The sequence below is a fragment of the Penaeus vannamei genome, chromosome 12, assembly GCF_042767895.1.
Source record: "Penaeus vannamei isolate JL-2024 chromosome 12, ASM4276789v1, whole genome shotgun sequence".
Taxonomy (NCBI): Eukaryota; Metazoa; Arthropoda; class Malacostraca; order Decapoda; family Penaeidae; genus Penaeus; species Penaeus vannamei.
In genome coordinates this window covers 28,223,717-28,238,716 of record NC_091560.1, presented here as the reverse complement: position 1 = coordinate 28,238,716, position 15,000 = coordinate 28,223,717, and the positions used below count along the sequence as shown (strand labels likewise).

Sequence of the window (15,000 nt, the reverse complement as noted above, 5' to 3'; positions counted from 1 at the left end):
GCCAATTACTGAACATTCTCCCTAAACACGTACATTTTTCAATATTACATTAATGTACATAAATCATTGCATCTCCTTAGCTAGGCATCTTATTGGATCCATATCTGAAATAATTATTGACATGCAATATATAATGATTTCTGAAAACCAAATCTCTGTATTTCAATTACTTGAGTAGAAGGGATATATTAAAAAACTTTTCCCCATATAGACATAAATTTGAAATAAATGAGAAATCTTGTTTGAAAAAAGTTACAAACTCTAAAATAGTTTTTTATTTTTCTGAAGTTTAGCTTTGGCTGTGACTGAATAACTATACACTCCACTACTGAATATGCTGTATTAATAGTGTTTGACTGATAATGATTACTTTTTTTTTAGTCTACTGAATATTAAAAAAAAAAGCCTTTATTCTATATTCCAATTACAATTTTCTCCTCAGGCACCTCAGGGTCCTGCCTTCCAGGAGAAGTTCGGAGACCAGACTGTTGAGGCTGAGGGAACAATTCGACTTGTTGCAAAGATTCGTGGTGTCCCTGCACCTGATGTTACCTGGAGCAGGTGAGTCACTGTACTATAGAAACTCCATCCAAAGTAATTGACAGAATCACTCAGCATTCAGACTTCACTTGGCAAAGGATTTTTTGCCAAAATCTAAATATCCTAGTTGAAACCTCCCCTGCACTTTTTTATTCTTTTATTTCTGCTTGAAATGTTTATTTCATGATGAGTTTCCTCTTCTCAGTTGTGCCTGCTTGCCATTATTTGGTTTACTTCCAATCAAATTGTTATTTTTATTTTCTTTGTTTTATGCTACCCCTTCAATTATTATAAATAAACTTTAAACCCAACCATAATAACTAAACAAGTGTGAACCCTCCCTAAAATCTCAATTAATGCATCTAGTAAAGAAAAGATAAAAGATAAACCAACCTGCATTAGTTAACTTTGCTTTTGCCACGCCATTGACTCCAGGAATGGCAAAAGGCTCAAGGTGGAGAAGAATGTTGTAATGACCTTCCAAGAGGAGCTGGCTGTGTTGGAGATACGTAATGTCACTCCTAAAGAAGATTCAGGGAAATATACATGCACAGCCACCAATAAGGTTGGCAAGGCCACACATTCAGCTAATATAACAGTGGGCGTCGATGTTGTGTAAGTATAGGCTTCCAACCTCATTAATTGTACCTGGAGATGGTAAGCAAGCTTACAATATTTTGCTTGCAAATGCCTTTTTTTAAGTATAACTTACTTTAATTTTTAGCTTTTTTACATTTTTATATCATCTACACTACCACATATTTTTGATTACATAAAAATATAGAATTTTAAAAACAAATTTTGTATTTTTATTTGTAGATGATCATGCACTGATTACTGAGAATATTCAATTTTTGATGTTTGCCTTAAGTTGTATATCAGAAATATATCCTAATATCAATCATTATATAAGATGTAATTGTTATTAAACTTCAAAAACTAGCAACCATCAATGACAAAGTCTTAAGCTACTATATTTCATGAACATTTACTTACAGTACCTTCAAACGTGGTTTGGAGTCATGTGTTGTTGATGAGAACTCTGAGGTTATACTGGAGTGCCGCACCTCTAAGGAAAAACGGGTAAGACTACCAAAATATTTTATAAGGTTTTTTTTTCTGATCTTTACTACTTAGTACAAAATCATATATTTAGTTCATTAACCTGTGCCACTGTAATCTTGTAGGTTAATCTGTTAGAAGGAAAATAACTTTTCCCTTATTTTCAGTGTACTTGGTACAAGGATAACACTGAACTTAAGAGCAGTAGGACCATGCACATTGAACAAGAAGGTCTTACTCATCGTTTGGTCATTCAATCGGCTACTATGACTGATTCTGGCAAATACAGCTGCAAATTTGACAACCAGTCTACTTTCTGTAACCTTACTGTCAAAGGTAAAAATACAACCTATATTGGTTTCAAAAAATGGTTCCCAATTTTTTTTTTCTGACATTTCATTAAAAAAAAAAAATCAGACATTTCATTAAAAAATCATCATTTTGATAATTGAAGTATTCACCAGTTCCCATATGAACATTATCATATATTTCCTCTATATGTTTACTACACATTACTATGTTTGTAGGTGTTGATGACTTTGTTGAGAGGATTCAAGATGTTGAGGTCCAGGAAAGGGAACAAGCCATCCTGCAGGTCGAAGTCAGCAGTGAGAAGGCCACTGTTACATGGCACAAGGTTAGATATCATTATATTTTCTGAAAGGCTGCAGATTCATGAAAATGAGGACATGCATTCTGTGTATGGTACATAACAGTTTGATAATCACTTATTCCTAAACTTTCAATTTTAACAGGATGGTGAAGAGATCACAAGCAAGACAAATCGCTTTAAACTAGTCAGTGAGGGCAAGAGGAAGAAACTGATTCTTACAAGTGCCACCTTGGCTGATGAGGGTGAATACACTTGTGTACTGGGTGACCAGGAATGTACTGCTGAGCTCACTGTACGAGAACTGCCTGCTGAGATTGTTAAAAAGATGAAGGACCAAGTGGTCTCAAAGGGCAGCAGAGCCACCATGGAGGTACAACAAGTAGTTCAGTCCTGTATCTAATATAATTCAAACACTGAATTGACTTACATTACGATTACACATTGTAAATGGTGCCTTTATAATGAAACTACAGATATTAACATTTATATACACTTCATAGGTTGAACTTACAAAGGGTGATGCTGTCATTACCTGGTACAAGGATGGTAAAGAAATTCGCTTCTCTGATCATTACCAACTCTCCATTGATGGCAAGGTAAGAATTGAATTACAATACAAGTTTATTAAATTGCTTGAATACTATGTGGTTTATATTGAAACAATTCTGTCATAACTACGGACAAAAAAGGTGACACTGCTTATGACACTGGCTAACCTAACTGTTGTCTAATGTTTTAAATGCCACAGATCCAGAGGCTGATGGTGTATAACTGTCAACTTGAAGACAGTGGTGTTTACCGTGCGGTTGTGGGCAAGAGTGAATGTTCTGCCTCACTTAAGGTCAGTAAGACAGATCATGAATGATGACTGATTTTCATTGCCACAGAGACAATGGCTTTTGAATAATAGGAAAGGTTGCAAGTGAATGTTTTCATATTTTCATTATTATTTGATAGGTTGAGCTGCAAGCAGAGGGAGACTTTTCTAAGAGGTTACCAGCACAGATGGATGTGAATTACAAGGCAGATGCTACATTTGTAGTTGAAGTCACAAAGGAATATGATGTTAAGTGGTACAGGTAAGTCTTTGGAAAAAAAGTGTGATAATATGCTTCCCAATTATCATATGGTCATCTCCCATAGAGACCTTTTTCCCAATTTCATGAAACACTTTGTATAATACAGAATATTTTCTTTTTAGGAATACTGAAGAGATTGTAAAGTCTGACAAATACATCATGAAGAAGGAAGGCATGAAGAGAATCTTAATTGTAAAGAGTGTGACTCAAGTTGATGCGTTTGAGTATTCCTGCATCCTTGGTAGCCTCAAGACATCTTGCAGACTTAACGTTGTCCGTTAGTATTAATGACATTTCGTAATATTATATTGTAATTTACCAGAAAATTGCTGAAAGATATAGCATGCAGTCCAATTTTTGTGTATTAAATTTGCTAAGAAGACTTTAACTTACCTTTATTTTTTTGTCATCCTATAGTGATGGAAACTGCTCCAAAGATCGAGAAAAAGCACCAGAAGGCCGAAATTGTTGTCACAAAGGGAAAAGATGCTACTCTTACTGTGCCTTTTACTGCTACTCCAGTTCCCAAGATCTCCTTGTACTACAAGGGTCAGCTTGTAGAAACTGCAAAGAGCCAAAAGGTATGCTTTTGTTACCACCAGAATAGAAGTTCCTACATTTTTATTTTTATTTTGCAGTACTCAGGTTACACAGAACTAACATATAAATCATAATGGCTTTTAAATTGAACTGTATGATGTTATTTATCATCAATGTTTACAGATCCTGCCAACTATATCTGAGAATGTGGCCAATATTACTATAAAACAGATAGAAAATATTGACTGTGGAGAATATAGGCTCAAGTTGAGCAATGACTGTGGAGATGCATATGCTGAGTTTACTGTTAAGATCCTTGGTAAGTATTATTCTTTTTTACTGAGTCTCTTTCAGAAGTGTTTTTCTATCAGTATCAGTCTAATATATTTTTGGACCATAAATTTCTTTATATTTTATAAGCAAATCATGTTATCATATAACTTTCAGATAAGCCATCATCGCCTGGTTGTCCTGAGCCAATGAAAGTTACGAATGATTCTGTAACCCTGCACTGGACCATACCCCAAGAGGATGGTGGACGTGTTATTATCAATTACATAATTGAATATAGGTAAAATATTAGGATTTATGCCTTTCAATTTGTATTCAATTGAAAAAATGGAAAATATGTACAGAAGGACAAGACAAGATTTATCAGTTTTTGCCATTTAGAGTTCAAATATCTGCTTACTTGTCTTATTTGAAAAGTGTTAATTTTTTGCTACTTATTTGATCAGGAAACTAAGTCAGCTTAATATTTTCTCTAGTGTTTTCTTATTTCTTGAAACATTTGAATTTCAGGACCAAGAGAGAGGAGAGATGGATTGTGTATAACAAGGACTATAAGGTTACTGAAAGCACTGTTGTGGTTCAGCATCTGACTAAGGATGAGGAATACAGCTTTAGGGTTTCTGCTGTCAATGAAATTGGAACCTCTGAAGTCTCTAGGAGTTGTGAATTTGTCAAGGTAAAAAAGTATAAATATTCTGTAGTTTACTTAATTTGAGATGTAAACTGAAAATATAAGACATATTAGGGTAATCTTTATGTAAAGATTCAGTTATTTGAAAGTTACCATTTATTATTTGAAACACTTTACCTTATCAGCTTTTCATTAACTGTTACATTCATCTACAGGTTTCTGAGCCAGTGAGGGCTGAACCTCCTATGGTAAAGGAACAACTTCAGGCAGTTGTGAGTGGCCTTCATCAAGAGGTTATCCTCCGCTGTGTTGTTACAGCCACACCTGCACCCAAAATTGAATGGCTCAAAGATGGCAAAGCTATTTCTGGTTTTACTAAGTATGAAAACTTCACTGCCACATTCACAATCAAGCAGACTAATGAAGATTCTGGTGGCATGTACACCTGCCGTGCCAGTAATGAAGCTGGTATGGCAGAGTGTTCTGCTACTGTTGTCATTCAAGGTTAGTTAAGCTTATTAGACATTTTGGCTGTTAAATAGACATTTCACATATTCCATCATATTTACCACAGCTTATAATACTTCTTCTGAGATATATATTTATAATTAGAGATTATTGCTTACTATAGAAAGGTCCCCTTTATAATAATGATTCTTCAGAGGCACCAAGATTTGATTATGATGAAAAACAACAGTGTCAACGTCTACACGTGGGTGAAAAATGGCATGTCCCCATTCAGGTCATTGGCTATCCAAGACCCAGGATCAATTGGTCTCGTAATGACCAACCACTCATGGTAAGATGATTATTTTCAATTACACCTAATCCAGACATTATTACAAGAATAAATTGTGAATTATGACATAATACATTATATTTTAATATATGACAGAATAAATGAAATATTATTAAGAAGGTGACATTTTGACTGATTAGATCCTCTGTAGTTGTATATCAGTGTTCAAGAATTACAATGAAAGTAAAACTAAACTGTTTTTTGAAATTATGTACAAATACTAATTTTTAGAGGAAAAAAACTTATCTGATGTATATGAAATTATGCACACTTATAAATGTTTATTTGGTTTTGCAGTCCTCTCAGCGCATTGTGATTCACACTGAAGAGTCTGAGGGAATGACAGATATTGCCATTCAGAAGTTGTCAATGGAAGATTCTGCTGTGTATACCTTAACAGCAGAAAATTCTGCTGGACGATCTCAGCTGAGCTTTAATCTCAGAGTTGTTGGTAAGTTTTGGATTAGATACAAAGGCATTGATGTATGCCAAAATATTCAGATAACCACTTGGCTTTTGGTACAAAAAAAACAAAAAAAAAACACTTCATATGTGTATTGCAAGCTGAATAATTTATTCAGTTTATATCAGCATTCAGTTCTCATAAAATTATGTTTAGTTCATCTTAGTTGGAGTTTTTTTTAACTTGCTCATCTTTGCCCTCATCACGCAGAAGAGGAAAGGGAGTCCCAAGTATGTGCTCTTGAGGTTATTGAAGAAGAAGTTAAAAGGGGTAAATGGCATATTAAACACTTTATATAGTGTTTCTCGTGTTGCGTTACCCAAGTTTTAACATAACAGCCTGATACCTTTCATTATATTTTAATATATTCCAGTCATGATTCACATAGAAATTTGCAACATCTCACTTTTAACTATATGCTACAAGTTTTTGTCGTAGCTGTTTGACATAAAACCTGTCTTTTATCATTAATAAATTGGAAAATCATTAAATAAGTTGTTCTCGCTTTAAACCATAACACACTATGCTGCCTATGCCTAATTTAATCACATCATAACCACAACAGCATCTTACATATGCAGTTTTCTTTACATTTTATTGATTTTGATAATACATTTCTTTGGTGTTTTAATTATTATTATTTCTTGTGTGTTATCATATAATTTATTTACAGTTTTTCTTTAATCTAAAAAAGAAGTGATGTCTCCAGAGTTTTGTTCTTCATTTTACCACTGTTTCTTTATATTTGGTTCTTTTGGAATGCTTTATATATTTTTGTTTTTTTGCTTAACCTTTGATAAATTTATCAAGGCATAGTTCTGATTATGAAACTGGTGGAGTTGCAAATTCATAGCATGAAACTGCCTCCAAATATGAATCTAGTTTGTTATGATTGTATCAGCTGTTTATCTTTTTCTTTTCATTAGTAATGCAAATAAAACATTCTGCTTGTAGTATTGATAATTCACTTAAAATCATTTATAGGGTCCCTAAAAAAATATTAATTTGCCATGCATGAGCATATATACGTCCACATGCAGACAGTCATACAGGTACATATACATATGAAGAAATTAATACAAACTGTGTGTACTATTTACAAGATTGTGTGGATAAAACATTTTATGTTCAGTTTTTAATGCTATTCATAATTTTCACAGAGCGCCCTGCTCCACCAATGGGTCCTCTCAGGGTTAGTGAAGTGACTTCCTCGTCACTGAGACTAACATGGGAAGCTTCACCTTATGATGGAGGTATGGAGATCACTTCCTACTACATTGAAAAGCTTGAGAAGACCCAGAAGCACTGGCAGAAGGTAGCAGAGGTTGGCGCTTCCGTGAGGACATATGTTGTCACTGAACTGGTTGAAGGTCATGAATACATGTTCAGGGTGTTCGCTGTCAATGCTTTTGGAATTTCTGACTCTCTGGAGGTTTCTGAAACCATTCTCATCAAGAGTCCATTTGGTAAGTTCTCTTTTTCATCATTTTTATATTCTTTATATTCACTATTCTATTTCTAAACTCTGAATAAAATCCTCAATTACTTTTACAATTCAAACAGACAAGCCAGGTCCTCCAATTGGTCCCTTCGACGTGAACAACATTACTGAATCATCTATTTTACTACACTGGGATGAGCCTGACTCAGATGGTGGCTCACCTATCACTCACTACATTCTGGAAAAACGTGAATCCACCAAGAAAGCATGGACAAAGGTTGGCCAGACCTTAGCAGATGTCACCCAGATGGAGGTTACAGGACTGAAGAGAGGTGTTGGCTACTGCTTCAGAGTATTTGCATTCAATGCAGTTGGTCAAGGACCTCCTCTACAGCCTGAAGAGCCGATCACAGCAGGCAAGAAGATCAGTGAGTAGAGCACGTGGCTGGGGTACTGCCCACGTGGAGCTAGCCGGGGGGATACATACATACATGCACACGCTCTGCCGATACAAATACATTGCAAACATTTCCATATCTTCCTTGACAACTCATGTCTGTCTACAGAGCACAGTTCTTAGCTGAAATTTTAATTTAGCCTATTACTTCTAATACTAATGACCAAAGCATAACAATACTAAGAAGTTTCTACAAAAAATATACCAGTATGCGATCATCTTCGGCAGGGCGCGAGCCCCATACATTACATTGGTTGCACGTCACAAGTCACGCTTGACGTCAAAGCCATCAAACAAAGGACACTGTAGCTGACCCGTGGCAGCACCACCGCCGTAGAGAGGCAGCATGACCTGGGCAAAGCATGAAAATGTAATGGGTTACTTCCACTGTCACTACTTTTTGCACACTTTGCTGTTGATGGCTCTAGTCAGAAGACTAGTAGTGAGTGGAAAGGACTCACTCAAAACCATATTTACCAGTTGACACATATTAAGTTATAGTTTCATATCTGCATTCCATATACTTATATATACACTAATGTTAATGTTCTGGTTTACTACTTGTTACAGCAACACGACTTTTGCAGCATTCCTTCTACTGTTTTGGTGAACAGACAAAAGAATATACTGACTATCTAACAATATTCACTTTTTCCACAACTTAACATATCTTTCGGTTGCCATCCTACAATGTTTTTTTTTTTTATATGACAATATTAGACTGATTTGACGAGGTTGAAGCTTTGAGTAAACCGGTTTGACTAAATGTCAATATTGTCTGTACTCATGCAGCTCTAAGCTGGTGAATTATTATAGTTCTTTTTTTCACTTTTTTCCCTTTGGATGGTTACCATTGATAAGACATATTCTTTGTAAATTCATATCTGTTCAGTTAAAGTGTGTCACCAAGATGCATAATCATGCAGACATAGGACCAATTGGAAACAAATACAATAGCTTTAGACAGCTTGTGAATATCTGACTAGCAGATAATTTGCCTCTCATAGTCTTAGATCTGCAGTGAATATGTCTTGCTTTGCTATGTTTAATTATGTAGTATATGGATATCTGTTCAAAAAAACATGAAATTTCTCTCACCATACTGATGTGAAGCATGTTGCATCCTAGGGAAAAGAAAGAGTAGCATCTGTTTACAAAGTCTAACACCATAGTCTTAACCTGCTTTACACATCCATTCCATATTTTCTTTAGATTCGGAGTTGACATATGACGTGAAAATCATCATACAAACAATCATAATGTTGTGACCAGTATGACTATGGAAAATCTATTTCCATAGCATGCTTGTATCTCTCATTTTAGAAACTGCAAGTAATATACAAAAGAACCTTATCATAACAAGATAACCAAAATTTGTCATGTGAGTAGAATTACTATCTGCCATTTCTGCTATTCACTCAGTACTTAACAATATAATTGTGCTGAAATCTTTGAATATATGAGAAGACATCCATGAATATTTTGTAAACTTTAAGAGCGTATAGTTCCAGCATGTTCATAATACTTGTTGGGAAAACAGGGCCACTTGGTGAGGAATACTCACAGCTTAACTTTCAATGTGTAGATTCACTCATGGGATTTATTTAGGTAGTGGCCAAAAGTCATCTTTGAAATCTGATAGAATTCTAGTAACCTTTTATTGGTAGTTCAATAAAAATCATTATCTGAGCTATCAAATTTGAATGAACATGAATGCAGAAATGTGCTGTTTTTCTCATGTTAATCCAGTTTCATAACCTTTACATACATGGCAATGCATAACAGCCATTCTAATTCTAACTAGCGACACCATAAATGGGGACACTATACAAAAACCGGTGATCCATTTGGGCAAGTTACCTCCTTGTTCTTTTAATGTTACGGTGTCATGCCATATAAATGGGCCTCATTAACCTTAATTTTTGGCATAAGAGGTCAGTGATCAAATCAGTTTAATTGAATTTTAACCATTGTTCAAAATTTCAATGAATATAAGGAATAATGAATTCAATTAACATCTTCATAGGTTTATTATGGAGCCATAATGATTAAACAACACTATGATTTAAATAACATGCTAGTGAGCATTATGAGATGAATTATATAAGCATCATGAATGAGTGGATTTTACCCCTTTAGATACTACTTAATTTTTTGTGTTTATATTTGCTTTGCTTTGGAAAGATTTTTATTTCATGTTTTTTGTGCTTTTGAAAATTAGTGACTGCAGGAATGTATTCAATTTTTTTTCTTTCTTTTTTTTTGGTGGGGAGGTATCCTCCCTTCTGCCATGTAAGATATTTTACTATATCATAAAAAGATATATTACAAAAGTAATTAACTTCTATTTCAGTTAAATTGCCAGACCTTATTTCAGACATTCATATAAAACTTAAATAAAGACTTATGGTGAATGTAAAAAAAAACAAAAAAAAAAAGATTTAGTAACATTACGTGGCTCCATTGTCAGCCTTCTAATATTAATATCTTGAGGCCATTCCTCTTGTTGACTAACCTGTTTCTTATTATTACTTACTTTTTCTTCAAAATAGCTCCTCCATCAAAGCCCAACAGCCTTCAAGTGATAGATGTTACCACCAAGACTGTGACCCTTGCTTGGGCACCTCCAACTACTACAGGAGGAGCTGACCTGATGGGTAAGAAACGCATGATATGTAACTTAATAAAATAGCCTTTACCTGATATTTATTTAGATCTTGAATATATTGGTATATATCTTCCTTGTATCACAGACAAATTTACAGTATAAATGTTTGAGACATATAGAAATATTTTGACTATAAATTAGAAACACCTGCACTTTAAATCTGTGAAAGACTTTTTGAGTCTCATAAGGTAAACTGATATATCAGCATATGAACAAAAGCACAGTAAGTAAATATACTGTATTCATGGTCTTACTTCAAATATAAATTTTTGTCATGATTTAAGATACACTAATATTTTTTTCATCTTTAACCTCCCATTGATCCTTTTGGGAAAATGGAAAATAAGTAATTACTTGTATACCTATAAAATAAATCAATAATTCTTGACTGCTATATTACTGATGTAGAGACACTAACTCTTCAAACTCAACAGGTTACGTAATTGAACGAAGACTGATCTCAGAAAAGAAATGGGAGAGGGTTGACACTGTGGATGCCTCTGTGACTTTGTACTGTGTAGAGAACTTACAAGAAAAGTCTGAATATGAATTCAGAGTGTTTGCTGAGAATCCAGTAGGTCTTAGTCTAGAAGCTGCAATGACAGAACAAGTCAGGCTTAAGACCCATGCAAGTAAGTCAATCCCCAGAATAATATTTGCAATAATACCAACCTGAAATATACACAGACCAAACCAGCTTTGTTGAGAATGTTATGTAAAGTTAATTGGTGTCTGATACCACTGACATTTTTTCCTTCTTTAGTGCCACCATCACCACCAACTGCACCACTGGAAGTTCGTCCAACAGGCCCCAATAGCCTCATGATTGAGTGGGGAGCACCTGAGAGTGATGGTGGTGCTCCATTATTAGGATATATCATTGCCATTAGAGACATCAAGAGAACAATGTGGATTGAAGTAGGCCAAGTTGGAGCCAACTTCACCAGGTTACACATCAAAGAGTTGCAGGTGAGTTTTAAGAATTCCAATGTTATCCTTAAGAAAGTGATTCTGGTCTCAGATAGGTTCCCACTCAATTGTCTATTGTAACAATTTGTGCCTTCTTTCATCTACATTTCGTATTAGTTTGAACTTTGAAAGCCTGAAAAGACTTTTGTCAATCTGTCCTCTACTTTTCTTTTTTATCTCAACTTTAGCTTTTACTAGTTCAAAGGTGCAATTTAAATTTAACTTTTTGAAGCTATGTCATTTCTAACTCATGAATAATTAATATGCAGTATTCTAATGCATGACATGCAAGTCTTCTATTTTTGGTTTTGCAGTAAATATGTAAGACATTCATGTATAATGGATATTAAATTATTAATTAATAAAAAATACTTCCTAATACTCTGCTATCTGCAACTAGCATAACTAAAAGTAAAGCTAGTCTTTTCCTACAAAATAATATCTGCAAATATTCTTTTTACATTTATTTCAGGAGGAACACGAGTACCATGTCAGAGTGTTTGCTCGTAATGAAGTGGGCACAAGTGATCCTCTTGAAACTGAAGACCCTGTGAAGGTCATCCGGCCAGCTGGTAAGTACATGTTCTTAGGTCATATTTTCCTTATAAACTGTAGACATTCAAGTATTTCTTTCTACATTCATTTAGCATGTTCCTTAACATACCTTCATTTTACATTTACTTCTGACTTTAATCAACATTGTTTCTGCAATCATTACTTCTCTTTACATTTCTGTTATCCTTTCCTTCTATGTGCTTGACTCCTACAACAGTTGTGATACCGTTTTTTAAAATATCATGATTTCTCTTAGAATCAATAGCAAAAAGCAAAATTTTTATTGATGATAAAAAGAGCTGGCCTTTTTAGGCCATTTTCTAATAATATTTTCCTCATTAATAAAAATTGTTATTTAAAACATTTAAAGCTAGATATCAAGGACAGTTAGAACAAATTTACAGGATTATTGATGGTCCTTAGTGTCCTTGGTATCCCAACTGTATCTCTTGTATCTCATCTGTTGATGCATATTTTCATCCACCTTCTAACCCATCATATTCACTCCTTTAGACAATGTATTTTTTATTTCACATCATCCAGGCTCTCCTTGTATCCCTGTCTACTACTTATTAGCAATAAAGGCCAAAGTTACCATTTCTTATGAATGTCATAATTTACAACAAATAATGGTTGCTATAACAGAAAAGTGAATCACGTCTTTCCTGCCCAGTTGCTTTTATCAACAGCTAACAAAGTTCGATTTCTTATGTAAAAAAAATAAATGGGATGTGGATGAATGTCTCTGATTGACAACAGTATATTCAGACTGAATGTATGAATTTTAAAGATCATATGCATTTCTAAGAGTACTCTCATGATTTTATGTATAATTTCTACATGGAATATATGTTAGTTAGATGGTTAGTGGCAGGATGCTTTACACAGATTATAAAGATGCATCAAGTAACTAAACTGTGGGTGCTAAACATTGGTATTCTCATTTACATTTCTCTCTCATCCTTAATCCAAAAAGTACTCCTGCAACTTTATGATTAACAACATCCACTTCAATTTCAATGTTCAGTCAGACGCAACAGTGACTGATATGTTTCAAAGCCTAACATAACCGATTGCTTGAGATTTGCTAAATCGAAAAGCGAGCCAGTTGTAATGTACTTGGTCCTTGGCGCAGACTTCACGGAGCTGCCTGAGGATGATAATGCGCCTTCACTGTCCTACTCCACGACGGAGACTCTCTCCTGGATGCGGGAGGCCGGCATGGACGCCGATATCTACTCTTATGCTCGTGGTCGCCTCCTGAACAGAGACGAATACTTCTTCAAAGTCTGGCACCGCGGGATGGACAAATACGAAGAGAAAAAATAATATGTCAGAAATATTTTTATTATAATTTTTTAATAGGAAACTCTTAGTTAAGTACTGTATTGTTGAAAATATAATTTTATTTGTTAATTTCTGTTAATGTATATTGCCGATTATGGAGACCTGTCTCCCTTGAGATGAGCAGGTGATGGGGTTGGTGTCCAATCTCTCGCCTGTTATGGAGAATACCCTTTTAAGGAACTGAAGTTGTACTTACTATTTACTGATGATCGTCATATTTTTGTCAGTGATTCTCGATTATGTGTACTATAACGGCTCCAGGTGTCCACAATAAGTAGGATACCGGAAGCCGCCCTTGGAAGACTTGTGCGCCATAAGGTGTTCGGTCCTGGACTTCCCAGTAGGAACTTTCGTTCTGGTCTTGTTTTGACATCATCATTACCCTGAGATGTTCACCTGTGCACCCAGTAAAACAGACCCGGAAGTTTCTAGCTGTGATATTCCTAAATGGCCCAAATATACCATCATATAGATATTTTCTTTTAGTATTGCGGGCCTAGATTCCAACCCGTGGACCAAATCTTGTGGCAGTACAACTCTAAACGACTTTGATACACGAATCCCTTATTTTGTGTACTGTATAGATTTTGTCATTGTATTGTCTTGCTCGTGACTCAGGATTAAATGTAATCATTTCTATTTATAAATGATCGTATCACTGAACGCGAATGTGTCCATATTAGTCTCATCATAAATATGTATGACCTTAGCTGTTTTGTGGTGAATGTACTGTGATAAGCGAAACTTACCTAAGTCGACTGCGTGCTTGCATAAGAAAATATCTATTGTTTTTTTTCTTGTGTTGCCTTGTTTATTTCCCCAAATTTTGTGACCTGGCTGACAAGCCTTAGTGAACATTGTGTCAGGAGCCATACTGCTGCTGCGAAAAACTACCATCTCTTTGGCCCGACCACAAAGTCCAGTAAGTTTTGGCAGCCAAGGTCAGCTTACTAAAGTCAAGTGGATGGTCACTGTTCTTTCACGAATGCTGCTGCAATATACAACCATCAATATTCTCGTGGGGCAGTGGCGATTCACTTGGCTGCCAGTTTGACTAGGCTTGTTGTGTAGAATGATGATAATAAACGGTTTAGCTGATGAAGTTGTCTCTTTACTCCTTTATAAAAAGTAGCTTGTACCTAAGAGCAACTGGACAAGACGTGATCCATTTAATATGAAAAATTGGTATTGTTTACTTTAAAGAGTGTGTGTGGCACATATATGTAGTTTTGGCCAGTTGCATTTAGGACAGAGCATAAATAAGAACCTAATTAGAATAAATGCTGAAAAGAGGGAAAATGTGACACCCAGATCTAATCTCACTGAACACAGAATAGCTACTTAAATATGGCTATTCACAAATAACTGTAGATACATATCTTTTGTTCACACTATGGTACATAGTACTTTACCTTTGAGAGACAAAGTACTTGATGAAAGTTTGCAAAAGTAATGGAAATCAAATTTGAATATAGAGATAATAGCTGAAAAAAAAAATTCTAATGTTAAAATGCTTTAAGGTTCATTTTAGAAAATGACAAATAA

At 34.9% G+C, this 15,000-nt stretch overlaps 1 protein-coding gene across 40 annotated transcripts in view; it reads left to right on the top strand.

The window, feature by feature from the left end:
- The window catches only part of LOC113819561 (titin-like), a 175,818-nt gene extending 161,265 nt beyond the window's left edge, over window positions 1–14,553 (top strand). For 35 of the 40 annotated variants that reach the window (XM_070128115.1, XM_070128102.1, XM_070128096.1 and 32 more), the window contains 25 exons: window positions 443–561; window positions 976–1,155; window positions 1,539–1,623; window positions 1,770–1,938; window positions 2,130–2,239; window positions 2,358–2,585; window positions 2,716–2,811; window positions 2,964–3,056; window positions 3,173–3,294; window positions 3,417–3,571; window positions 3,712–3,875; window positions 4,018–4,153; window positions 4,282–4,405; window positions 4,636–4,801; window positions 4,972–5,260; window positions 5,419–5,555; window positions 5,853–6,006; window positions 6,229–6,288; window positions 7,179–7,484; window positions 7,582–7,887; window positions 10,469–10,573; window positions 11,019–11,216; window positions 11,348–11,553; window positions 12,026–12,125; window positions 13,244–14,553. In XM_070128115.1, the coding sequence (XP_069984216.1) occupies window positions 443–561; window positions 976–1,155; window positions 1,539–1,623; window positions 1,770–1,938; window positions 2,130–2,239; window positions 2,358–2,585; window positions 2,716–2,811; window positions 2,964–3,056; window positions 3,173–3,294; window positions 3,417–3,571; window positions 3,712–3,875; window positions 4,018–4,153; window positions 4,282–4,405; window positions 4,636–4,801; window positions 4,972–5,260; window positions 5,419–5,555; window positions 5,853–6,006; window positions 6,229–6,288; window positions 7,179–7,484; window positions 7,582–7,887; window positions 10,469–10,573; window positions 11,019–11,216; window positions 11,348–11,553; window positions 12,026–12,125; window positions 13,244–13,437 (4,002 nt within the window). In that variant the 3' untranslated portion in view covers window positions 13,438–14,553. The remainder of the gene's footprint in view (window positions 1–442; window positions 562–975; window positions 1,156–1,538; window positions 1,624–1,769; window positions 1,939–2,129; window positions 2,240–2,357; window positions 2,586–2,715; window positions 2,812–2,963; window positions 3,057–3,172; window positions 3,295–3,416; window positions 3,572–3,711; window positions 3,876–4,017; window positions 4,154–4,281; window positions 4,406–4,635; window positions 4,802–4,971; window positions 5,261–5,418; window positions 5,556–5,852; window positions 6,007–6,228; window positions 6,289–7,178; window positions 7,485–7,581; window positions 7,888–10,468; window positions 10,574–11,018; window positions 11,217–11,347; window positions 11,554–12,025; window positions 12,126–13,243) is intronic. The other 5 variants (XM_070128101.1, XM_070128132.1, XM_070128094.1 and 2 more) reach the window with 4 other exon arrangements.
- Window positions 14,554–15,000: the final 447 nt, after the last annotated feature.